Genomic DNA, 25,659 nt, shown 5'->3' with positions numbered 1-25,659 from the left:
AAGCTTATTCTGATTGGCTGGGCCTGGCTCCCTAGTGTGTGGGACTATGACCAAATATGTGAAATCCATAGATTAGGGTCTAATTCATTCATTTACAAGTAACTGATTTCCTTATATGAACTGTAATTACGTAAAATCGTTGAAATTCATGCATGTTGCATTTATGTTTTTGTTCAGTCAATATTGTAGCGTCCAAAATTCCAAAAGTATTCCATTTAAGAATGATGGAGGCCACTGTGTTCTTGGGGACCTTCAATGCTGCAGAAATGTTTATGTACCCTTCCCCAGATCTGTGTCTTGACACAATCCTGTCTCGGAGCTCTATGGCCAATTCCTTCGACCTCATGGCTTGGTTTTTGATCAGACATACAATGTCAACTGTGGGACCTTATATAGACAGGTGTCTGCCTTTCCAAATAATTTCCAATCAATTGAATTTACCACAGATGGACTCCAATCAAGTTGTAGAAACATCTCAAGAATGATCAATGGAAACAGGATGTACCTGAGCACAATTTTACGTCTCAAAGCAAAGGGTCTGAAAGGTATTTCTGTTTGAATTTTTTATACATTTACAAACATTTCTTAAAACCTGTTTTCACATTGTCATTATGGGTATTGTGTACCCATAAGGTCTGTAACGTAACAAAATGTGGAAAAATAACATTTTCCGAATGCACTGTAAATTTGGTATCTGCATTTGATGTAAATCTGATTTCCAGGTCTCACTCATCAATTACATTCCTCAATTTAGAACGAACAAGGTTGACTTGACTATAATTCCACGGTAACAGAGTGACACTGACACTATTTAAAGTGTATTTCAATCAAAAACAATGATTGAAAAGTTCAAGAAATCCTACAACTATTTATTTTATTTCACCTTTATTTAACCAGGTAGGCTAGTTGAGAACAAGTTCTCATTTAAAACTGCGACTTGGCAAAGATAAAGCACAGCAGTGTGAACAGACAACAACATAGAGTTACACATGGAGTAAACAATAAACAAGTCAGTGACACAGTAGAAAAAAGAAAAAAAATGTCTATATTCATTGTGTGCAAAAGGCATGAGGAGGTAGGTGAATAATTGCAATTTTGCAGATTAACACTGGAGTGATAAATGATCAGATGGTCATGTGCAGGTAGAGATACTGGTGCGCAAAAGAGCAGAAAAGTAAATAAATAAAAACAGTATGGGGATGAGGTAGGTAAATTGGGTGGGCTATTTACCGATGGACTATGTACAGCTACAGCGATCAGTTAGCTGCTCAGATAGCAGATGTTTAAAGTTGGTGAGGGAGATAAAAGTCTCCAACTTCAGCAATTTTTGCAATTAGTTCCAGTCACAGGCAGCAGCGAACTGGAAGGAAAGGCGGCCAAATGAGGTGTTGGCTTTAGGGATGATCAGTGAGATACACCTGCTGGAGCGCGTGCTACGGGTGGGTGTTGCCATCGTTACCAGTGAACTGAGATAAGCATGGACTTGTAGATGACCTGGAGCCAGTGGGTCTGGCGACTAGAGCATACAGGTCGCAGTGGTGGGTGGTATGAGGTGCTTTAGTAACAAAACGAATGGCACTGTGATAAACTGCATCCAGTTTTCTGAGTAGAGTAATGGAAGCTCTTTTGTAGATGACATCGCCCAAGTCGAGTATCGGTAGGATAGTCAGTTTTACTAAGGTAAGTTTGGCGGCGTGAGTGAACGAGGCTTTGTTGCGCAAAGACTTCTAACAATGTCCACTGAACATTTACAGTTGAAGTCGGAAGTTTACATACTTTTAGGTTGGAGACATTAAAAATCATTTTTCAACCACTCCACAGATTTCTTGTTAATAAACTATAGTTTTGGCAAGTCGGTTAGGACATCTACTTTGTACATGCCACAAGTAATTTTTCCAACAATTGTTTACAGACAGATTATTTCACTTATAATTCACTGTATCACAATTCCAATGGGTCAGAAGTTTACATACACTAAGTTGACTTTGCCTTTAGACCTCAGAAAGAATATTGTAGACCTCCACAAATCTGGTTCATCTTTGGGAGCAATTTCCAAACGTCTGAAGGTACCACGTTCATCTGTACAAACAATAGTACGCAAGTATAAACACCATGGGACCACACAGCCGTCATACCACTCAGGAAGGAGATGCGTTCTGTCTCCTAGAGATTAACATACTTTGGTGTGAAAAGTGCAAATCAATCCCAGATCAACAGCAAAGGACCTTGTGAAGATGCTGGAGGAAACAGGTACAAAAGTATCTAGATCCACAGTAAAATGAGTCCTATATCGACATAACCTGAAAGGCCGCTCAGCAAGGAAGAAGCCACTGCTCCAAAACCACCATAAAAAAGCCAGACTACGGTTTGCAACTGCACATGGGGACAAAGATTGTACTTTTTGGAGAAATGTCTTCTGGTCTGATGAAACAAATATAGAACTGTTTGGCCATAATGACCATTGTTATGTTTGGAGGAAAAAGGGGAGGCTTGCACGCCGAAGAACACCATCCCAACCGTGATGCACGGGGGTGGCAGCATCGTGTTGTGCGGGTGCTTTGCTGCAAGAGGGTCAGGTGCACATCACAAAATAGATGGCATCATGACGTAGGAAATTATGTGGATATATTGAAGCAACATTTCAAGACATCAGTCAGGAATTTGAAGCTTGGTCACAAAGGGGTCTTCCAAATGGAAAATGATCCCAAGCATACTTCCAAAGTTGTGGCAAAATGGCTTAATGACAACAAAGATAACGTATTGGAGGGGCCATCACAAACCCCTGACCTCAATCCTATAGAAAATGTGTGGGCAGAACTGAAAAAGCTTGTGCGAGCAAGGAAGCCTACAAACCTGACTCAGTTACACGAGCTCTGTCAGGAGGAATGAGCCAAAATTCACCCAACTTATTGTGGGAAGCTTGTGGAAGGCTCCCCAAAACGTTTGACCCAAGTTATACAATTTAAAGGCAATGCTACCAAATACTAATTGAGTGTATGTAAACTTCTGACCCACTGGGAATGTGATGAAAGAAATAAAAGCTGAAATAAATCATTATCTCTACTATTATTCTGACATTTCACATTCTTACAATAAAGTGGTGATCCTAACAGTCCTAAGATAGGGAATGTTTTATAGGATTAAATGTCAGGAATTGTGAAAAGCTGAGTTTAAATGTATTTGCCTAAGGTGTATGTAAACTTCCGACTTCAACTGTACAAAAACTAATGTACATGAACAACAGTGCAAAATGTTGTAACATTTTCAAAGGACATTGTTTAAAGTAGTCACTGTGCACAGAGTTGTGTGATTTGTTTAACATTGCAATTATTGGATTTAGTTTGACATACATTTTAAAAGGAAAAATCAGAGTCTCAGCATCTTGTTATCATGGAATTGACCCTATGGCAACAGTTTTGCTTAGGAATTCCTCATCTCAAAGCCTATACCATCTGACTTGATAGTGATACTCCAACTACATGCCTGCTTCCCCTGTGTCATATATTGAATGGCTGTAGTTGGCTATTGCCCAACCAGGTGAACTATACATTCATTATTTACAGTTTATCAGGGGTCACTAAACGTCAGGCTCTTGTGCTCTCACTGTACAATCAGCATTTTAAAGCTACTGTGCCGTTTGAAAAAGCTTAGAAAGCTTTTTTATTATCTTTAGCGAGTTTAGTGACCCGATTTTTATTTAGGCATAGTAATTGTTGGGAAACCCATTTGCTACTTGTTTAAAGGCAGGCTTACACTGGGGATGTGAGTAGACTAGGTACAGCCAAAACACAAAGACATAGCCTACAGTTCATGCCAGAAAAAGTGCAATTTTTGCTTGTTGAAAAAACTGGTACTTTCATACTTATATATTTTCTCACCACCAAGGTTAAGCTAAATTCAAACAGTAAAAGGTCTCACACCTCCAGGAAAACAAATGTATGGTGACCAATCAGCACACACGCCTCAACATCCGACTATGGGGTTAATGGAAAGATAAAACATTTTAAAAAGTGCTTTGGCAGACCATGTCAGCTACCTCAGAGGTTATATTCAAATAACACTGTTTACTGAAAAACAAACATTACTTTGCATCTCAGGTGAGCATTAACTGGTGTGTTTGCTTTTAAAAAATACAATGTTATCCTTATGTTTGATATCAAGTTACACCTTGTGCCATTTAACCTATGTTTTTTGCCAAGAATAGAATCCTTACATTTTTGTTGACAGGTTGTAGGTTGGCATAAGGTTTTAAACTTCGGCAAAAAAGCAGAGAAAATAGGTTGAGTCTGATGGGTCACACGGCTCCCGCCAAAACTACACTTCAAGCATTGAATGTCTGTTTCTTTAATGTCCACCAGCTGTAGTTGAAACACCCCCACTGTAATCAATGAGGCACACTACATACACCAGCCGCAGAAGCAGCATGTCATGTTCCAGGCCGCCTATATAGCAGTAGGGTTACACAGGTTATCAGATCGTTAAGTCATACTGATAGGGTTCTTGGAATGTTAAACAGATATTAAACTGAAAGTTTATCAGACCTGTATCAGATCTCTGCAAGTTCCAAAATCTTAAAAATATAAATACAGAGTACCAGTCAAAAGTTTTCTACATTGTAGAATAATAGTGAAGACATCACATGTATTAAATAACACATAGGGAATCATGTAGTAACCAAAAAAGTGTTAAACAAATCCAAATATATGTTATATTTGAGATTCATCAAAGTAGCCACTCTTTGCCTTGATGGCAGCTTTGCACATTCTTGGACTTCTCTCAACCAGCTTCACCTGGAAAGTTTTTCCAACAGTCTTGAAGGAGTTCCCACATGCTGAGCACTTGTTGGCTGCTTTTCCTTCACTCTGCGGTCCAACTCATCCCAAGCCGTCTCAGTTGGGTTGAAGTCAGGTGATTGTGGAGGCCAGGTCTTCTAATGCAGCACTCCATCACTCTCCTTCTTGGTTAAATAGCCCTTACACAGCCTGGAGGTGTGCTGGGTTATTGTCCTGTTGAAAAACAAAAGATAGTCTGACTAAGAGCAAACCAGATGGGATGGTGTATTGCTGAAGAATGCTGTGGTAGCCATGCTGATTAAGTGTGCCTTGAATTCTAAATAAATCACTGACAGTGTCACCAGCAAAGCACATGCACACCATCACACCTCCTCCTCCGTGCTTCACGGTGGGAACCACACATGCAGAGATCATCCGTTCACCTACTCTGCATCTCACAAAGATACACAGGTTGGAACCAAAAATCTCAAATTTGGACTCATCAAACCAAAGGACAGATTTAAACCGGTCTAATGTCCATTGCTCGTGCTTCTTGGACCAAGCAAGTCTCTTCTTCTTATTGATGTCCTTTAGTAGTGATTTCTTTGCAGCAATTCGACCATGAAGGTCTGATTCAAGCAGTCTCCTCTGAACAGTTGATGTTGAGATGTGTCTGCTATTTGAATTCTGTGAAGCATTTATTTGTGTTGCAATTTATGAGGCTGGTAACTCTAATGAACTTATCCTCTGCAGCAGAGGTAACTCTTGGTCTTTCTTTCCTGTGGGGGTCCTCATGAGAGCCAGTTTCATCATAGTGCTTGGTGGTTTTTGGGCCAACACTTGAAGAAACTTTCAAAGTTCTTGAAATTTACAGCATTGACTAACCTTCATGTCTTGAAGTAATGATGGACTGTCATTTCTCTTTGCTTATTTGAGCTGTTCTTGCCATAATATGGACTTGGTCTTTAACCAAATAGGGCTATCTTCTGTATATCACTCCTACCTTGTCACAACACAACTGATTGGCTCAAACGCATTAAGAAGGAAAGAAATTCCACAAATTAACATTTAACAAGGCACACCTGTTAATTGAAGGGTGGCTACATTGAAAAATCTCAAATACACAATTTATTTTGATTTGTTTAACACTTCTTTGGTTACTACATGATTCCATGTGTGTTATTTCAGTTTTGATGTCTTCACTATTATTCTACAATGTAGAAAATAGTAAAATAAAGAGAAACCGTGGAATGAGTACATGTGTCCAAACTTTTAACTGATACTGTATATACCAAATCCTACTGTTCAGTGTGCATCTCTATATTAGACTTTTGTGTAATTTAAATAATGTACGAAATATTCTCCAACTTTTCTAAAAGCTATACATGGATTAGGGCATAGCTATAATTCCTTATACAGTATACTGACCTACATAATGTGCAACTGGTAGTTGTTGCAAGTTTCTACAGGACAGTAGATCCCTGAGAAACAAAACAGGAGACAATGATATTTTGATCCAAAACAATTGCTAAACGGGAGAATCAATACTGACAAATGTGCAATTCACATATTCTAGAATAGTGACAATTTTCTCCTTTGTTCAACTAATCAAAGTTGATGACCTTTGAATTGGCCACAACATTTGCAACATTGATTTATCTACCATAGCTCTCAGTTGGGCTGTCTTTGGGAGGGACTAGGAGAGATATGGGGAGACATTATAAACAATCTAGGTCCTGTGGTTAGTGAATCAGTTACGGTTGAGAGAGAGCTCAACCCAACATAAGGGACAGAGCTTTTTTTGTTGTTGAGCGCCCATCATGGGGGACCCCAAGATCTGGCTATTACTTCTTCTGAGCACCAATGTCTTTGCTCGTAAGTTTTTATATTTTATTACTCTCCGATTTTCATATGATAGTGAAAACTATTCATCACTTGCATTTTATTTAGTCAATATAGGAAGATACATATTTTAGTAATATATTAGGAATATAATTATATTCTATACTACAATCTACTTTAATTAATGACATCAAATTATTTTGGATAGTTTGGAAAATATATGTCTAAAAATGTATGCTCAACTGCATGTCTGACATTTACACAGATTCAATGTAGCAAAGTATACTGAACAAAAATATAAAAACAGCATGTCAAGTGTTGGTCCCATGTTTCATGAGCTGAAATAAAAGATCCCAGAAATTGTAAATACGCATAAAACGCTTATTTCTCTCAAATGTTGTGCACAAATTTGTTTACATCCCTGTTAGTGAGCATTTCTCCTTTGCCAAGATAATCCATCCACCTGACAGGTGTGGCACATTAAAAAGCTTATTAAAACAGCATGATCATTACGCAGGTGCGCCTTGTGATGGGGACAATAAAAGGCTGCTCTACAATGTGCAGGATTGTCACACAACACAATGGCGCAGATGTCTCAAGTTTTGAGGGAGCGTGCAATTGGCATGCTGACTGCAGGAATGTCCACCAGAGCTGTTGCTAGAGAATTAAATGTTAATGTCTATACCATAAGCCCCCTCCAATGTCATTTTAAAGAATTTGGCAGTATGTCCAACCGGCATCACAACCGCAGACCACTTGTTTGGCATTGTTCGAGTGAGCGGTTTGCTGATGTCAACCTTGTGAACAGAGTGCCCCATGGTGGCGGTGGGGTTATCGTATAGGCAGGCATAAGCTACGGACAACGAACACAATTGCATTTTATCAATGGCAATTTGAATGTATAGAGATACCGCAACGATATCCTGAGGCCCATTGTCGTGCCATTCATCCACCACCATCACCTCATGTTTCAGCATGATAATGCATGGCCCGTGTTGCAAGATCTATACACAATTCCTGGAAGCTGAAAATGTCCCAGTTCTTCCATGGCCTGCATACTCACCAGACATGTCACCCATTGAGCATGTTGGGGAAGCTCTGGATCGACATGTTCGACATCGTGTTCCAGTATCCGCCAATATCTAGCAACTTCGCATAACCATCGAAGAGGAGTGGGACAACATTCCACAGGCCACAATCAACAGCCTGATCAACTCTATAGGAATGAGATGTGTCACACAACATGAGGCAAATGGTGGTCACACAGATGCATATCTATATTCCCAGTCATGTGAAATCTGTAGATTAGTGCCTAATTAATTTATTTTAATTGACTGATATCCTTGTATGAAATGTAACTTAGTCACATTTTTGAAATTGTTGCATGTTGCATTTATATTTTGTTCAGTATAAATAAATGCTACACCAATGTAACATTTTTCACAAAAATTAGGACTCTTTTATTTGCTTTTTAGAGAAAGGCAGTGAAAATGCTGATGAACAGATGTCATCATGCCCATGTAAGTCTCTAAGAATTTACTTGAACTGTTAATCTTACGTTCAGTAAATAAATGCTTTTAGATCGATACCTGTCCTGGTTTTTGAGTTTTAGTGGAACTGGAGATAACAGAGATAACATGGCTGGATCTGAACTCTTGCGCCATGATGTTCATGATTTGTACAATTGATGTTATTCACTAAGAGAATTTCCATTTACTCAGTAAAGGTCCAGAGTTCAAGTGGTGACTTGGAACTTCGACTGTGAACCCAGGATGTTGTGTAAAAAATATTGACATAATTATGGGAAAACCCTTCTCTTTTTTTTTCTTCATTTAAAAAAATTATGTTTTGTTTTGCATTATGTAGAAGAACAGTATCAGTGAAAAGTTTGGACACACGTACTCATTCACACTTTTTATTTTTATTTGTTTACTATATTCTACAACTATGAAATAACACATATGGAATTATGTAGTAACCAAAAAAGTGTTAAACCAATCAAAATATATTTTAGATTTGAGATTCTTAAAAGAAACCACCCTTTGTCTTGATGACAGCTTTGAACAGCCTTGGCATTCTCTCAACCAGCATCACGAGAAATGCTTTTCCAACAGTCTTGAAGGAGTTCCCATATTTTCTGAGCACTTGATAGCTGTTTTTCGTTCACGCTGGAGTCCAACTCATCTAATACCATCTCAATTGGGTTGACATCGGGTGATTGTGGTGGCCAGGTCATCTAATGCAGCAAGCACTTCATCACTCTCCTTGGTCAAATAGTCCTTACACAGCCTGTAGGTGTGTTTTGGGTCACTATTCTGTTGAAAAACAAATGATAGCCCCACTAAGCACAAACCAGATGGGATGGCGTATCACAGCAGAATGCTGTGCTAGCCATGCTGGTTAAGTGTGCTTTGATTTCTAAATAAATCCTAGACAGTGTCACCAGCAAGGCACCGCCACATTATCACACCTCCTCCTCCATGCTTCACGGTGGGAACCACACATGGAGAGATCATCCGTTCACCTACTCTACGTCTCACAAAGACACAGGGCGGTTGGATCCAAAGATCTCAAATTTGGACTCATCTAAAGGACAGATTTACACCGATCTAATGTCCATTGCTTGTGTTTCTTTGTCCAAGCAAGTCTATCTTATTATTGGTGTCCTTTAGTAGTGGTTTCTTTTTCAGAAATTCGACTATGAAGGCCTGATTCACGAAGTGCCCTCTGAACAGTTGATGTTGAGATGTGTCTGTTACTTGAACTCTGTGAAGCATTTATTTGTGCTGCAATTTCTGAGGCTGGTAACTCTAATTTATCCTCTGCAGCAGAGGTAACTCTGGGTCTTCCTTTCCTGTGGCGGTCCTCATGAGAGCCAATCGGCTTGATGTTTTTTGGGACTGCACTTGAAGAAACTTTCAAAGTTCTTGAAACTTTCCACATTGACTGACCTACATGTCTTAAAGTAATGATGGACTGTCATCTCGCTTTGCTTATTTGAGCTATTCTTTCCATAGGATGGACTTGGTCTTTTACCAATTAAGGCTATCTTCTTCTCCTACATTATCATAACACAACTGATTGGCTCAAATGGATGAAGAAGGAAAGAAATTCCACAAATTAACTTTTACCAGGGCACACCAGTTAATTGAAATGCATTCCAGGCGACTACCTCATAATGCTGGTTGAGAGAATGCCAGGAGTGTGTGAAGCTGACATCAAAGCAAAGGGTGGCTACTTTGAAGAATCTCAAATATAAAATATATTTTGATTTGTTTAACACTTTCTTTGTTACTACATGATTACATATGTGTCATTTTATAGTTTTGATGTCTTCACTGTTATAGTGTAGAAAATAGTAAAATAGAGAAAAACCCTGGAATGTGTAGGTGAGTCCAAAATTTTGACTGGTACTGTACATCTAAAATGTAGCCGGTGGCTAGTAGCTAGTATATTAGAAGTATTGATATAAATTATATAATACTTGATATAATACTTGTACATTCAGTGACATTATTCAAATTGATTTGCCCATTATTTGTGATCTCCAGTGTCAGCAAGGTTTAAGACCTTTAAGAAATATGTGTACCAATACACAACAGAGAGCAAAAATGGTGTGACTGGTACATCCAAACTCAGGAATGGCCCCAAAGTCACATGTCAGGTAAGCCTATGTCTGTTTGTTTTTGTGGCTCCACTTTTTATTGTTTCTCCTGGTAAACGGGGGAGCTCTTATCTTACTGCCCCTCCCTCTCTCTGTTTGCTTCACGTCTCTTGTTATTATCCACCCCGTTTAGGTTGAACTCGAAGTCCCACAAGAATGCAGCTTCGTTCTTCACACAGCGAACTGTGCTCTCAGTGAGGTGTCGGTCATCGACCCTCAGGGAGAGCCTGTGTATAGACAGGCCGCAGGAGCTGATGCTTTCCAGGCTGCTATGGAGAAGTCAGTGGAAACATTTACCATAAAGATAAAACATGTATTGTCAATTTGATGATTTGAACATAAAATGTTCTCCTTCACTTTCCATCATTTTTTATTAACCATTGCAATCATTTTTCACTTGTAAAATTAATAACACTATGTATTACTAGTCCAGTGAATGAACAGATCAACTATAATTAATTTGACAATGTTGACTTATTGTCTGGTGTGTCGTTTGTATTCAGGAACCCTCTGAAAATCACATGGGAGCCGGTCGTCGGGATACGCCTCTACCCAGAGCCAGATGAGCCTGTCAACATCCTGAACATCAAGAGGGGCATCATCTCCGCACTCAACGTCCCTGTCATGGAGGAGAGCAACAACATTATGGTAGGTCAGGTGTCTCTTAGAAGTGCACTATTGCACTGAGGGAAAGTGAGGGAAAGCGAGGGAAATATTGATGTATATTTTTCCCTTTCCTCATTAGAACACTGTGCATGGCCTGTGCAAGACTGACTACACAGTCAACTCCAGGAAGGACATTGATACAGATGTGACCCTCACCAGAGATCTGTCTCAGTGTGATCAGTTCCGAAGAATGAAGCTCCCCAGCAGCCCCCTGGCCCTCCTCCCAAGCCTGGTGAGACCTGACTTCAAAAACATTAAACCTGTACAACTTCACTGTGTTGAAAATGTTGTGGGTTCCCTCTGGATCCACCCATACAGATATAGGATCTTCATTTGACCAGTTTCTCACAGTAGAAAAATAATCCTACAGCAACAGGAAATGTGAAATATTGTGTGGATTATAATGAATGGACATTTTTGTAGGGGTTGATACAAAAGTGAAAATTACAAACTTTAGAAGCCTTTTTTACCTTACACTACAAATTTCCTGCAACAACAGGGTGATCAAATTAAAATCCTACACCTGTTCAAAAATGTTTGCTTTCAAAGTGACTGCTAAAAGTGACATATAATATTATATGATGTCATGTTATTTTAGAGCAATTATAGTCTATAAAATATATGACATTTCAAGGAAGTCCTGAACAAACCATACAGCCATTTTGATAGATATGTGTCTTTTCTTATAACTTCAAATGTGAGATTTTCAGGAAATTTAAAAAAGGTAATAATGTCATTATATGGCTATCACTCTTTCTTCAGCATGGTCCTTTGTCCAAGCTCATCAGTAGTACTCAGGACTGCAACTATCAGTTTGACAACAGGAGAAAGCATATGACCAATGCTGTGTGCACAGAAAAGCACATTTTTCTGCCCTTCTCACATGAGTAAGTCACCGACAAACATTTATGTGTATGTGCGGTGTGCAAGTGTGCGTGTGTGTGCTAGGGTTTAATTGCGGGAACTGGGTTACCATGATTTCCCGCCCAAACCCACTCTCGTTTCCCGAGATAAATAATGGCATGGTCAATCAACACAGTGTGTGTGTGTGTGTGTGTGTGTGTGTGTGTGTGTGTGTGTGTGTGTGTGTGTGTGTGTGTGTGTGTGTGTGTGTGTGTGTGTGTGTGTGTGTGTGTGTGTGTGTGTGTGTGTGTGTGTGTGTGTGTGTGTGTGTGTGTGTGTGTGTGTGTGTGTGTGTGTGTGTGTGTGCGCTGTTGTAGCCTACTGTGGGCCTATTACGCAAAGTCGCCATTAATTAAAAGCACTACGTGTGACGGGTTCTTCTACCATGCCATTGGAAACACCAAGAAGGCCTACATTCTACATCAGATCAGCACTAAAAAAAGATGGCCATAGCCTATCCTCCCCAAGAATCTATGGAAAACTATGGAATTTTAACCATACTTTAACCATGTCATTTTAGGGCTGAGGGGATAGGGTGTATATTTTAAGTGTTTGGACTACAGCCATAGACTGTTCTCTATGCTATCGCACTTAACACTTATTTTTCTTAAAACGGCATTGTTGGTTAAAGGCTTGTAAGTAAGCATTTCACTGTAAGGTATACCTACACCTGTTGTATTCGGCGCATGTGACAAATAACATTTGATTTGATAAAGAACATTTGAAAAGGGTTCTGTACAGCAATTTATCAACTGCAATATCCATGATTCTCCTCTGCTACCCTAGGCCTGCTTAGCTTATCTGTTTGTATAGCGGAGAATCTCATGTTCCCTGGGACAAAGTTATCGCAATAAGTGTATTATCCTCCAGTAAAAACAGCCACAACCTCCCCCAACTCCCCAATTGCCAGGTGCAAGCCAGGGAAGAGAAAAGGGACAACAAGCTGTCTGACATCTTTCAGTCAAATATATACTAAAACAAATGTAATTTTCACTAGACCTTATAATATTTTACCAATCGGCCATCAGTGCTTCATAAGACTACATTAAAACTAGGCTACATCGCCTCCTGAGTGGCGCAGCAGTCTAAGACAGTGCTGGAGGCGTCACTACAGACCCGGGTTCGATCCCAGGCTGTGTCGCAGCCAGCCGCAATCGGGAGACCAATGATGCAGCGCACAATTGTCCCAGCGTTGTCCTGGTTAGTGGAGGTTTTAACTGGCCGGGATGTCCTTGTCCCATCATGCTCTAGCGACTCCTTTCCTTGTGGCGGGCCGGACAAATACACGCTGACTTCAAATGCTAGTTGTACGGCATTTCCTCCAACACATTGGTGCGGCTGGCTTCCAGGTTAAGTGAGCAGTGTGTCAAGAAGCAGTGCGGCTTGGCTGGGTCATGTTTCATGGACACATGTCTCTCGACCTTCGCCTCTCCTGATTCCATAGGGGAGTTGCAGCAATGGGACTAGACTGTAATTACAAATTGGGGAGTAAAACGTTTTTAAAAAACAAAACAAACAACTAGGCTACATCAACGAAATAGTTTGGTGACTTTGAGAGAACTTTGAGTTGATTCAATTGCATCAAACAAATTCAACAACAACGTTAAATTCCTGTGTATATTTCCCCATTTACAGTGGCATAATCATGTCAGTATGGCTGATATTTTATGTTTAAAATGGCACTTCCGATTTGCACCATGTCACGGACCGGCTCAAAGCCCGTAACAAAAGGGAGACAATGTGGAGATAAGGAGTAACAAAACATATATTTATTAAATAAGTAACTAAGTACAATGGTGTGTGTAATCAGTAATCAGTAGTGTAAGTGAGTGTTTTGCATGCATGAATGTGATAATGCAGGGTGTTGAAAGATGCCAAAGCAAACAATCAAAAAACCACCAAGAAACACAACAAAATCTAGAAAGGTGTCTGCATGGAGAGAGTCTCCTCCATGAATTTATCCTGGGACACACCGGGCCCAGGTGTTTCCCATGTAGCTGACGACCCTCCCAACTCCGCCCACCGGCATCCTAATAAGGAAACAAGAACAAACAGAGAATACGGCAGACAGAGTGGGAGGGTCGTCACAACGGGAATACCTGAATCCCGGCCATTTCTTGTAATTATCACTGGAAAATATTCAACCTTAAATTGTGCGTGTTACAAAAATATTTGAATTGATTTCAGTAAAGACAATTTTTACCCATCTGCAGGAATAGTGGAATATCATCTGTGGTGACACAGAGCCTGACCTTGAAAGACTCAGCAAAGATCAACAACAGAGTCGTTGGTAAGGAACATGAAGGCATGTACTGTACTATCAGGAAGTGTGAGTGTTGTGTTTGTTGCGATCTGTGATGGCTCTTGCTAAAAATATCCCCTTGTTATAAGAGCTGCATAGCATTGTGTTAACAATTACATACTGATACCATGAAAGCTGTCAGTTTATAACATTAAATTCAGCTCATTTGACTTGGGTCATGACCCTGTCGTTTGGCCATTATATGTCAAGTAAAGTGTCAATTATTAAGCAGATAACATGAGTTGAAGGGAACTTCTTGAAGGATTTTCCATACCTGTTCTTTTCTCCCTGTACGTTGACGTAGAGGTTAAAACCAGCCGCAATCAACCCCTTCACATGGAGTACTCAGAGGACAAGGCTCCTACTCAGACCAAAGAAGCTGTGCTGAGCACGCTGCGAGACCTCATTGGTCTGTCGAGCACTGACCAGGGCCAGAGGAGGCCAGGTCTCTTCCAGAAACTGGTCTCCGAGCTTCGTGCCCTTAAGAACGAGACACTGAGCCCGGCTGTGGAAGAGATGATGGTGGAGGGTGGTATGCTGACCTGGCAGGCCCTGGCCCAGTGTGGAACACCAGAGTGCACCAGTGCCATCCTCCAAGTCATCAGGACGATGGACAGCAACGCTGTGGAGGGGGATGCCTTTGTGTACGCCCTTAGCCTCCAGTCGAGCCCTGATTCCCACCGGGTCAGAGATATGCTCAGTGTGGCCCAACACAGGCAGAGCAAAGCCATTATGTACGCTCTGGCAAACACAGTCAGGAAGTAAGTGAAATTACACTCTTTACTATTTTTACTCTACCTCAAAATAACTGAAATCATCGATATCTCATCAATTGCCTTTTTTTGGGAGGGGGGAATATCGTTTAAGTTTATTTGACTGTAACCATAACAGCTTTGTAACTTTTTAGATTTTTTTATTCAATTAATTGTTGAAGCTAACCACCATAGGGCAATAATTACCATCACAACTAGGGTTGCAAAATGTTCAATAAATTCTCTGGTTTTCCCGAAATCCTGGTTGGAGAATTACAGATTTCCTGCTTATTGCTTATACTCCTCCAACCGGGATTTCAAGACAACCAGGGAATTTATTGAAAGTGCCCAGAATTTCGCAAACCTAGTCACAACACAATTCAGCACTGTTAACATATTCCCAACACTCATCTGCAGGTTCCACCCAGGACATGCCACCGCTGAGGTCAAAGATGTGAAAGAGTTCATGGATACCATGTTGGGAGACTGCTCAGGGAATGAGGATATGACATTCCTGACACTAAGGGTATACAACCGCTTATACGCAATATTAAAAGTATTGTTTTAAGTATTGTGTTGTTGTATACCTAACATACATATACAGCTAGTCAGTATTGCACCTTGCAACTTAATTCTTTCACAAACATATTCCAGGTAGTAGGTGTTATGGGTAAAGCTATGAAATCTACCGGTGATGTCGGTCTGAGCTTGAAGAAGTCCCTCATGAACTGTGTGCAGAAGGGGGCTTCTCTATCTGTCCAGAAGGCAGCAATTCAGGCCTTCAGACTCATGGACATCGACCAGGAGGTGATTCAATGCCCACCACCATACCCACCACCTAAACCTACTCAATAAATTCTCAACGTTCTTCTTTGAGTTCTCTTCAGTTATATACTTTTATTACTTAGCACACTGTTCATAATCCTATCAATGACAATCTGTACTAATAAGCTAAAAGGTTTGTGCTGTGAATGACAGGTCAGAGAAAGTCTCTTGGAGGTGTACCAGGATGCTGAGAACCCCGTCCAGAAACGTGTGGCAGCTTATCTGATGCTTATGAAGAGTCCTGATGATGCACTCCTTAGCAAGGTGATCACCACGCTGAATGACGAGCAGGACCCACAGGTCAGGAGCTTTGTGGCCTCCCACCTTGACAACATCCGGCACTCTGATGATCCCAAAACGCAGCAGTAAGTGACTGTTTTCTGTATGATATGTTCAGTCACTCCCTATTCGTTTATATACGTAGTTTACAAGGTTAACTTAATGTGTGATCACAGTGGTAGAAGGTGTCGTTGTTTTCTGCATCTCCTACTGTATATGTTTTTGACACCTGTGTAAGAAAATCATCTTCATTTAGTTATATTTTTCATCTGTCTGTCCAGCTACAAAATAATAGAATAGAATCACAGCAACAAAATAATACCCTTTATTTTCCCAATCCCCATAATCACTTGTGCAACACGAACAAGTTGTGGGTTCTGAAAAGCGCTCTTTCTCTTTTCCTCAAGAATAAGACAGTATATCGAGGAGGCATTGCAAGACCATCAGCATCCTGCTAACCCCTTCACCACAATGTCCCGCAACTACAAAATGGACACTGCCATGGGCTCCATGAAGGGCAACATGATCTTTGATTCCACTGACTCCCTGCCAAAGGAAGTTCTGCTGGAGACCACCCTCAAAGCCTTTGGGTACAATAGTGACATGTTAGAGGTAATGTTTGAAAAGACTTTAGAAACTTATTTGGTAAATATGATACAAAAAGTGTATTTATTTAATGAATGAAACATTTGATTTAAATGCATATTATTTCAAAGAATAATTGCATCTATATTGGTGTGATTACATTGATATCTTGTCTCCCCTTTATGTGTTTAAGTTTTATAACGTATTCTCACTTCTTTTTTTAAGGTTGGTATTGAAGGTAATGGATTTGAAGCGAGACTTGAGGCCCTTTTTGGAGAGCAGGGTTTCTTCCCCGACTCGGTCTCCAAGGCCATGTACTGGGCGGGTCACAAGATGCCAGACTCGGTCAAGCAGGTGCTGGAGAACTGGATCCCCCCCTTGAGGAGTGACAGAAGGAAAAGACAGGTAAAAGTGTATGATTTTATGTATTGATGTTCAAGGAATAGTTTTTTGGTTTGGCCTTTTAAGGACATGTTTAATCCCCCATATCTTACAGGTCCCACAGGACCTCATGAGAGACATTGGACAGAACTTCCAAAAGCTTGTCAGGGAACTTCGCTCTCAAGACTCCCCTGAGGCTATGGCATACCTAAGGATTCTTGAAAATGAAGTTGGATACATCAAGTCCAGTGAGATGGAACACATGGCCCAGAGCCTAGCCATGTACTCTGAGGTGTTCTTCAAGATCATGCCTCTTAAGGTAAGTAATGGTTGACTGAACAGGTCATTCTGAAGGAAAAAACACATACAATCCCATTGAAAAATGGTGCTATTGTTTTTGGTATGTGAACTAAGTGCGAACTAGATAACTCAACAAAACAGGAAATTACAAACAGAGCTAACCCACTGGACTGGTTGAATCAACATTGTTTCCACGGCATTTCAATGAAAGTACACTGAACAAAAATAAATATAAACACAACATGTAAAGTGTTGATCCAATGATTCAGGAGCTAAAATAAAGTATTGCAGAAATGTTCCATATGCACAGAAAGCTTTTTTCTCTCAAATATTGTGCACACATTTGTTTACATCCCTGTTAATGAGCATTTCTCCTTTGCCAAGATAATCCATCCACCTGACAGGTGTGGCATATCAAGAAGCTGATTAAAGGCCTCCCGGGTGGTGCAGTGGTTAAGGGCGCTGTACTGCAGTGCCAGCTGTGCCATCAGATACTCTGGGTTCGCGCCCAGGCTCTGTCGTAACGGCCGAGACCGGGAGGTCCATGGGGCGACCCACAATTGGCCTAGCGTTGTCCGGGTTAGGGAGGGCTTTGGTCGGTAGGGATGTCAGCGTTCAATTGGCATGCTGACTGCAGGAATGTGCACCACAGCTGTTGCCAGATAATTTAATGTTCATTTCTCTACCATAAGCCACCTCCAACATTGTTTTAGAGAATTTGGCAGTACGTCCAACCGGCCTCACAACCTCGCCCAGGACCTCCACATCGGGCTTCTTCACCTGCTGGATCGTTTAATATCAGCCACCAGGACAGCTGATGAAACTGTGGGTTTGCACAACCGAAGAATTTGTTTGCACAACTCTCAGAAACCATTTCAGGGAAGCTCTACCGGGTGCTCGTCGTCCTCACGAGAGTGTTGACCTGACTGTAGTTCAGCCTAATAACCGACTTCAAGTGGGCAAATGCTCACCTTCGATGGCCACTGACAAGTTGGAATCCCAGGTTTGAACTGTACCAGGCAGATGGCAGACAGCGTGCATGGCGTCGTGTGGGCAAGCGGTCTGTTGATGTCAAAGTTGTGACCAGAGTCCCTCATGGTGGTGGTGTTGCAGGCATAAGCAACAGACAATGAACACAATTGCATTTTATCAATGGCAATTTGAATGCACAGAGATACCGTGACGAGATCCTGAGGCCCATTGTCGTGCCATTCATCCGACGCCATCACCTAATGTGTAACGGCTTTCTTCCTGGGAAGGAGAGGCGGACCAAAACGCAGCGTGGATAGGGTTAAACATCTTTAATAAAGACGAATACAGAGAAAACACTACAAATATACAAAACAATAAATGTGAAAACCGAAACCAGTCCTGTGTGGTGAAACAGACACGGAAATAACCACCCACAAATCCCAACACAAAACAGGCTACCTAAATATGGTTCCCAATCAGAGACAATGACTTGCACCTGCCTCTGATTGAGAACCATATCAGGCCAAACATAGAAATAGACAAACCAGACACACAACATAGAATGCCCACCCAGCTCACGTCCTGACCAATACTAAAACAAGGAAAACACACAAGAACTATGGTCAGAATGTGACATAATGTTTCAGCATGATAATGCACAGCCCCATGTCGCAGGGATCTGTACAGAATTCCTGGTAACTGAAAATGTCCCAATTCCATGGCCTGCATACTCACCAGACATGTCACCTATTGAGCATGTTTGATGTTCGGGATGCTCTAAATGGACGTGTACGACAGCGTATTCCAGTTCCCACCAATATCCAGCAACTTCGCACAGACATTGAAGAGGAGTGGGACAACATTCCTCAGGCCACAATCAACAGCCTGATCAACTAAATTCAAAGGAGATGTGTCATGCTGCATGAACTGGTTACACCAGTATCTGGTCACACCAGATACTAACTGGTTTTCTGATCCATGCCCCTGCTTTTTTTTAAGGTATCTGTGACCAACAGATGCATATCTGTATTCTCAGTCATGGGAAATCCATAGATTAGGGCCTAATTGATTAATTTAAATTGACTGATTTCCATATATGAACTGTAACTCAGTAAAATCATAGAAATTGTTGCATTTGTATTTTTATTCAGTGTATGTAGAACCATTGTGGAATAGACGTTGAATTTATGTCTGTGCCCAGTGGGAAATTTGATTTCAATTATCTCCATACACTAATTGAGTTAAAGTGAATTTACCCACACCAAAAGCAGTGTCGGTGATGTTTAAGATGAGGGAGGACGATTTATTTGGTTATGAGTATACCTTATTTCTATTACAGCATATTGGCTGACTGTCATTTATATTCCATTCACCCAGCTCAACGTAACGTCGATAGGTTTAGGCTACTACATGATACTCTAATTTTCCCTATACCTATCATGAGTTTGCTACGACTTGGCCTATGAATGAAAGTTTACAACTTAGGTGCAAAATTAGAGTTATCAAGGTGACATTCAATACTGCCTTTCACACTCTTGCCTGCATCTAGATGATCTAGGGTGTAATCATTAGTCCAACAGTTGCAAACGAGAGTTTCAATTGGATAAATTCAGGTATGTTTATCACACGCAAACAAAGCTCACAGCATGATCATTTTGCTCATTTTACAATTACTTCTCACATCTACGCGTTCTCCTCCTCTCACCTCTTCCCTTCGCTTGTGGACTTCAGTGCACAACACATCAGCTGTCTGTGACCAGGCGAAAAAACCTTTCCAAGCCAAACCTTCATATCATAACCGCTAACTGCTACACACAGCTTACATCATCGTCACCATATTAGCTAATGTCATAGCTAGTCAACATACCTACTACAACTAACATGTTAGTAATGTGGTACAGTGTACAGTCAGCAAGCAGTTTAGCACTTACACCGGCAGGCCTCGATGGCAATGAATTAATAAATTCAAAATCTTACCTTGACTTGGAAGAGTTCCAGTGTTGGATAGCCATAGCCAGCCAGCTAACATAGCATCCCTCTCTGTTTGAGCCGGCTATTTGAGTAGGCTAAACTAGCTAGATGCATTCGCTAGCTAAGTAAAAATGCAAGTGAAAAAAATACAACTAAATATATATCTCTCTCTCTCTCTCTCTCGCTCGCTTCTCCTTCATCTTTAATTAAATGAATTTCTTCAAAACTGTTCAACTATTGTCTTACTTTCTTTTTGAGTAAACTACTCACCACATTGCATGCACTGCAGTGCTAGTTAGCTGTAGCTTATCATTCAGTAGTAAATTGAGTCTCTGATCCTTTGATTGGGTGGACAACATGTCAATTCATGCTGCATGAGCCCTGATAGGTTGGAGGACATCCTTGGAAAGTTGTCATAATTACTGTGCAAGTCTATGGAAGGGGCTAAGAACCATGAGCCTCCTAGGTTTTGTGTACCCAGAGGAGGATGAAAACTAGCTGTCTTCTGGCTACACCATGGTACTACCCATTAAAACAGTGTGTTTTAATCAATTATTTGGTGACGTGAATATGTTTGGTATAGTTATATCTACAAAGGATAACCTTTTTAATGTTTCACTATTTTAATTTGCATGAAATTCACTGAGGAGAAGGTTCCTCCCCTTCCTCTTTTGAGGAGCCTCCACTGACCCAAATTCCTTTTGTTTCAATTAACCTTATTCTCTTTATTTTTGCATAGGTCATGCGGTCTCTAATGTCGAGCACTGACAACGAGCTTTATGCCCACTATATCTTCCTGGATGAGAGCTTTTCTCTGCCCTCCGCATCTGGCTTACCCCTGAAATTCTCCTTGTCTGGTGTCTTTGCCCCTGGAGCCAAGGGAGGTCTGAGCTTCTCCCCTGGCATGGTAAGCTGCCTGCTCTTTTGGTTCTATTCAATTAAATGTATATGCCTTATGGAAGGATTTGAATGAATTCCAACCCTATTTGAACAAATTTTATGATTAATTTAGGATCCTAGGTTATTTTTAAGTGTGAATTATGCCTTTCTTACCTGTAGCAGCAGCTGTCTTTCATGCCATCTGTCGGTGTGGAGTTTATTACGCAAATGGGCATCCAAATTCCTGAGTTTGTGGTGGCTGGCATTGAGATGCACACCAACATGTACCATGAGAGTTCCCTGAACGCCAAAGTCACCATTAGCAGAAATGAGATCAAACTCTCCATCCCTGCACCCAAGGGAACCACTCAGCTATTCAGTGTCAGGTGGGAATTACTCTAACTTCTACTTAACATATTTCTACTTAAAATAATTGTTTAAAAATATAATTGGAACGTTAAGGGTATCTCACATACTGTTGTCAGTGTGAATCGCAGTACAGACTTAAGAATCCAGTTGTATCAAATGCCATCATCTTTTAACATATTTTTTTTTTACATAAACCAGCCTCAACTTGAATCAGTTAATATTAAGCATTACTATGTAAAAAGTCATATTAAAGATTTTGTCATTATTTTCCTGCATCTCTTCAAAATCCAGCAACAAGCTGATGTCATTGTCCTCCACCCAGACTAAGATGGTGCCGTCGATAGGGGAGGGTATGACAGACTCCACTGAATGCCAGCCCCTGTTTACTGGTATGAATATCTGCACAACACTGCGTTACACCAATGCAAGCTCTACAGATGATGCTCCGTACTACCCCCTTACAGGGGAGAGCAGGTGAGAGTTGAGTCCATCGACAGAATTTCCAAACACATTTGATTTCAACTGCATCATTTTATTGATTCAAAAGATAGTCTTTAAGAGACACATGTCTATCAATTCATTAGGCTTGCTGTGGAGATCCAACCAACAGAGGAGGTAACAGAATACACTGCTGCCATTACTTCTGAAACTCTCAGAGAGGGTAAGGAGGGACGCCAGAAAGTGGACTCTCTGAAGCTAACCCTGAGGGCGTCAGGTATGTGTGTCCAATTTTTTTTAGAGAACAAATTAAGACAGGAAAATTATATAGCTACCCCAATAGAATGTACATAACATGAATTGAGGCACATCTGTCCTCTTCATATTAGGTTCTGAGCCCACAGAGGCGACCGCAACACTGAAGTACAACCGGAACAAGAACACTCTGACCACTGAAGTCCATGTCCCTGATTATGACATTGAGGCAGGGATTAAGCTGGCAGTCACAGACAACAATGTGAATGGGAAGAAGATACGTGGCATCACCTTAGATGTGACCAACCACAATATTCCACAGTTGTCTCTAGTTGGTCGTGCCAGGTAAAAGAAAACCCAGAATTATATTTTACCATTTTGGCAAGGTTGGTAATACTGTAACTAACATGCCTTTCTTTGAATGTTTTTTAACTTAGACTTGAGTCCATGGAAAATGGAATGCTGCAAGTCCAGATGACCATCCCAGCCCTGAGTTCAGATGCCTCTGCTACTGCAACCCTGAAGAACACCGATGGTCTAGTCATGCAATTAGAGACAGCAGTCAATATTCCAGAGACCTCCTCCATGCAAACAGTCATTGTGAGATATGGTAAGTGTCATACAGCTTTTTCTCTGTACTGTGTGACCTAACAAAGGCAATTGCTAAATGTAACTACAAACAGAAATGATTCAAGTCTTACATGTGGTTTTCCCATACAGATGACAACAAGTTTGAGGTGGAGATGAAGTCTGACCTGAACTCTGAGATCCCAAAACTCATCCCAAAACAGAAGATTACCAGAGGGCGCTACAAAAGTTAATTGATGACATACTAGATCAGAAGGTGGCTAAGACTGATATGAAAGTGCGGCATATTGTTACCAAAGCCATTGAGGTAAGAGTTGTGTTTTTAAAATACAGTGAGTTCCAAAGTAATGGGAATAATCACTTTTATATTAATAAGGATGCTACCATGATTACAGCTAGTTCCGAATGAATTGTGAATAATGATGAGTGAGAAAGTTACAGACGTACAAATATCATACCCCAAGACATGCTCACCATTACGATAACTGGGGAGGTTAGAATTTATTTTATTTTGAGGGGAGATATGATATTTGTGTGTCTGTAACTTTCTCACTTATCATTATTCAAGATTCATTCAGGACTATCCGTAATCATGGTAGCATCAACATTCATGTAGAAGTGTTTAGAAATATATTACATTTTTATTTACAATAAAAGTCACTCCAATTACACAATACATTATTTATCCTTAATTTCTATTGGGCACAAAATAATCTGAAACACAACCAAAACAAATAGAAAATGGATCTGTAACGGCCGTTGTTGGTGGAAGAAGGTGAGGACCAAGGTGCAGCGTGGTGTGTGTCCATATTTATTAAAATGAACACGGAAATAACAAAAATACCAAAGAGAAGCGACCAAAAACAGTTCTGGCCGGTGCAGACACACAACAGAAAACAATCACCCACGAAACACAATAGAAAACAGGCTCCCTAAATATGGTTCTCAATCAGGGACAACGATTGACAGCTGCCTCTGATTGAGAACCATACCAGGCCAAACACAGAAATAGCAAACCATAGAAAAACTAACATAGACAACCCACCCAACTCACGCCCTGACCATACTAAAACAAAGACATAACAAAAGAACTAAGGGCAGAACGTGAGAGTACCCCCCCCCCAAAGGTGCGGACTCCGGCCGAAAAAAACTGAACTTATAGGGGAGGGTCTGGGTGGGTGTCTGTCCGTGGTGGAGGCTCTGGCGTGGGATGTGTACCCCACTCCACCATAGTCCTTGTCCGCCTCTTAGCCCGCCTCCGTGGCCTCTTTAAAGCAGCGACCCTCGCCGCCGACCTCGGACTGGGGACCCTAGCCACGGGTCCCGAATGGACGGGAGACTCTGGCAGCACCGGACGGACGGGAGACTCCGACAGCACCGGACGGACGGGAGACTCCGGCAGCACCGGCGTGACGGGTGATTCTGGCAGCTCCTGGCTGAAGGACGGCTCTGGCAGCTCCTGGCTGACGGACGGCTCCGGCAGCTCCTGACTGACGGACGGCTCCGGCAGCTCCTGACTGACGGACGGCTCCGGCAGCTCCTGACTGACGGGTGGCTCTGGCAGCTCCTGACTGACGGGCGGCTCTGGCAGCTCCTGACTGTCGGGCGGCTCTGGCAGCTCAGGACAGACGGGAGACTCTGGCAGCTCAGGACTGGAGGGAGACTCTGGCAGATCCGGACTGGAGGGAGACTCTGGCAGATCCGGACTGGAGGGAGACTCTGGCAGATCCGGACTGGAGGGAGACTCTGGCAGATCCGGACTGGAGGGAGATGCTGGCAGATCCGGACTGGAGGGAGACTCTGGCAGATCCGGACTGGAGGGAGATTCTGTAGCCAGACCAGTGCGTTGAGGTAGAATAGCCCGCACTGGGCTGTGCTGGCGAACCGGGGACACCATGCATAGGGCTGGTGCCATGTACCCCGGCACCTGGCTCGATACCCACTCTAGCCCGGGCAATACGAGGCGCTGCTATGTATCGCACCGGGCTATGCCTGCACACCGGGGACACTGTGCACCTCACGGCATAACACGGTGTCTGCCCGGTCTACCTCTATCCACGGTAAGCACGGGGAGTTGGCTCAGGTCTCCTACCTAACTTAGCCACACTCCCTGTGTGCCACACTCCCCGTGTGCCTCCCCAATACATTTTTGGGGCTGCCTCTCGGGCTTCCTTGACCGCCGTGCGAACTCCATTCTCCGGTATCCCTCCTCACATTGTTCCAGAGAATCCCAGGCGGGCTCCGGGACTCTCCCTGGGTCGACCGACCACCTCTCGATTTCGTCCCATGTTGTAACCTCCTCCAGATAGCGCTGCTCCTTACCACGCTGCTTGGTCCTTTGGTGGTGGGTGATTCTGTAATGTTCGTCGTCTTCCTCTGATGAGGAGTAAGAGAGGTCGGACCAATTTACAGTGCGGTAAGTGTCCATTTTAATAAGACAAACTGAACACTACAAAAATACAAAATAACAAAGTGAAACAAATGAAACGGTCCCGTGTGTTAACAAACACTAACACGGAAAATAATCACCCACAACTCAAAAGTGAAACCAGGCTACCTAAATATGGTTCTCAATCAGGGACAACGATAAACAGCTGCCTCTGATTGAGAACCATACCATGCCAAACCCAGAAATCCCAAAACATAGAAAAAGGAACATAGACATCCCACCCAACTCACGCCCTGACCATACTAAAACAAAGACATAATAAAATAACTAAGGTCAGAACGTGACAGGATCAAACAAGTTTCTAGAGTCTCACGCTTTATGTAATCATTCTGTGCTATGAATATGGGAACAAATATTAAAATGTTCACTACTTTAATACACAATACAAATTTGCCCCAATACTTTTGGTCCCCTAAAATGGGGGACTATATACAAAAAGTGCTGTAATTTCTAAACGGTTCACACGA

The 25,659-nt window shown here is 41.7% G+C and overlaps 1 protein-coding gene across 1 annotated transcript in view; it reads left to right on the top strand.

Moving 5' to 3' along the window:
• The first annotated feature begins 6,555 nt into the window (after positions 1–6,555).
• The window catches only part of LOC124046578 (apolipoprotein B-100-like), a 38,257-nt gene continuing 19,153 nt past the window's right edge, over positions 6,556–25,659 (top strand). The window contains 23 exon segments of the mRNA XM_046367106.1: positions 6,556–6,647; positions 8,090–8,134; positions 10,166–10,278; positions 10,412–10,557; positions 10,782–10,926; positions 11,024–11,176; positions 11,707–11,831; positions 14,061–14,137; positions 14,454–14,910; positions 15,319–15,427; positions 15,556–15,708; positions 15,880–16,091; positions 16,413–16,617; positions 16,816–16,995; positions 17,087–17,290; positions 20,954–21,121; positions 21,274–21,479; positions 21,754–21,936; positions 22,047–22,177; positions 22,290–22,500; positions 22,593–22,765; positions 22,876–22,941; positions 22,944–23,050. Of these exon segments, the coding sequence (XP_046223062.1) occupies positions 6,593–6,647; positions 8,090–8,134; positions 10,166–10,278; positions 10,412–10,557; positions 10,782–10,926; positions 11,024–11,176; positions 11,707–11,831; positions 14,061–14,137; positions 14,454–14,910; positions 15,319–15,427; positions 15,556–15,708; positions 15,880–16,091; positions 16,413–16,617; positions 16,816–16,995; positions 17,087–17,290; positions 20,954–21,121; positions 21,274–21,479; positions 21,754–21,936; positions 22,047–22,177; positions 22,290–22,500; positions 22,593–22,765; positions 22,876–22,941; positions 22,944–23,050 (3,624 nt within the window). The 5' untranslated portion in view covers positions 6,556–6,592.

Source organism: Oncorhynchus gorbuscha, linkage group LG10, assembly GCF_021184085.1.
Source record: "Oncorhynchus gorbuscha isolate QuinsamMale2020 ecotype Even-year linkage group LG10, OgorEven_v1.0, whole genome shotgun sequence".
NCBI lineage: Eukaryota > Metazoa > Chordata > Actinopteri > Salmoniformes > Salmonidae > Oncorhynchus > Oncorhynchus gorbuscha.
Note: the sequence above shows the minus strand (reverse complement) of the source record. Positions and strands in the feature narration are given on the sequence as shown.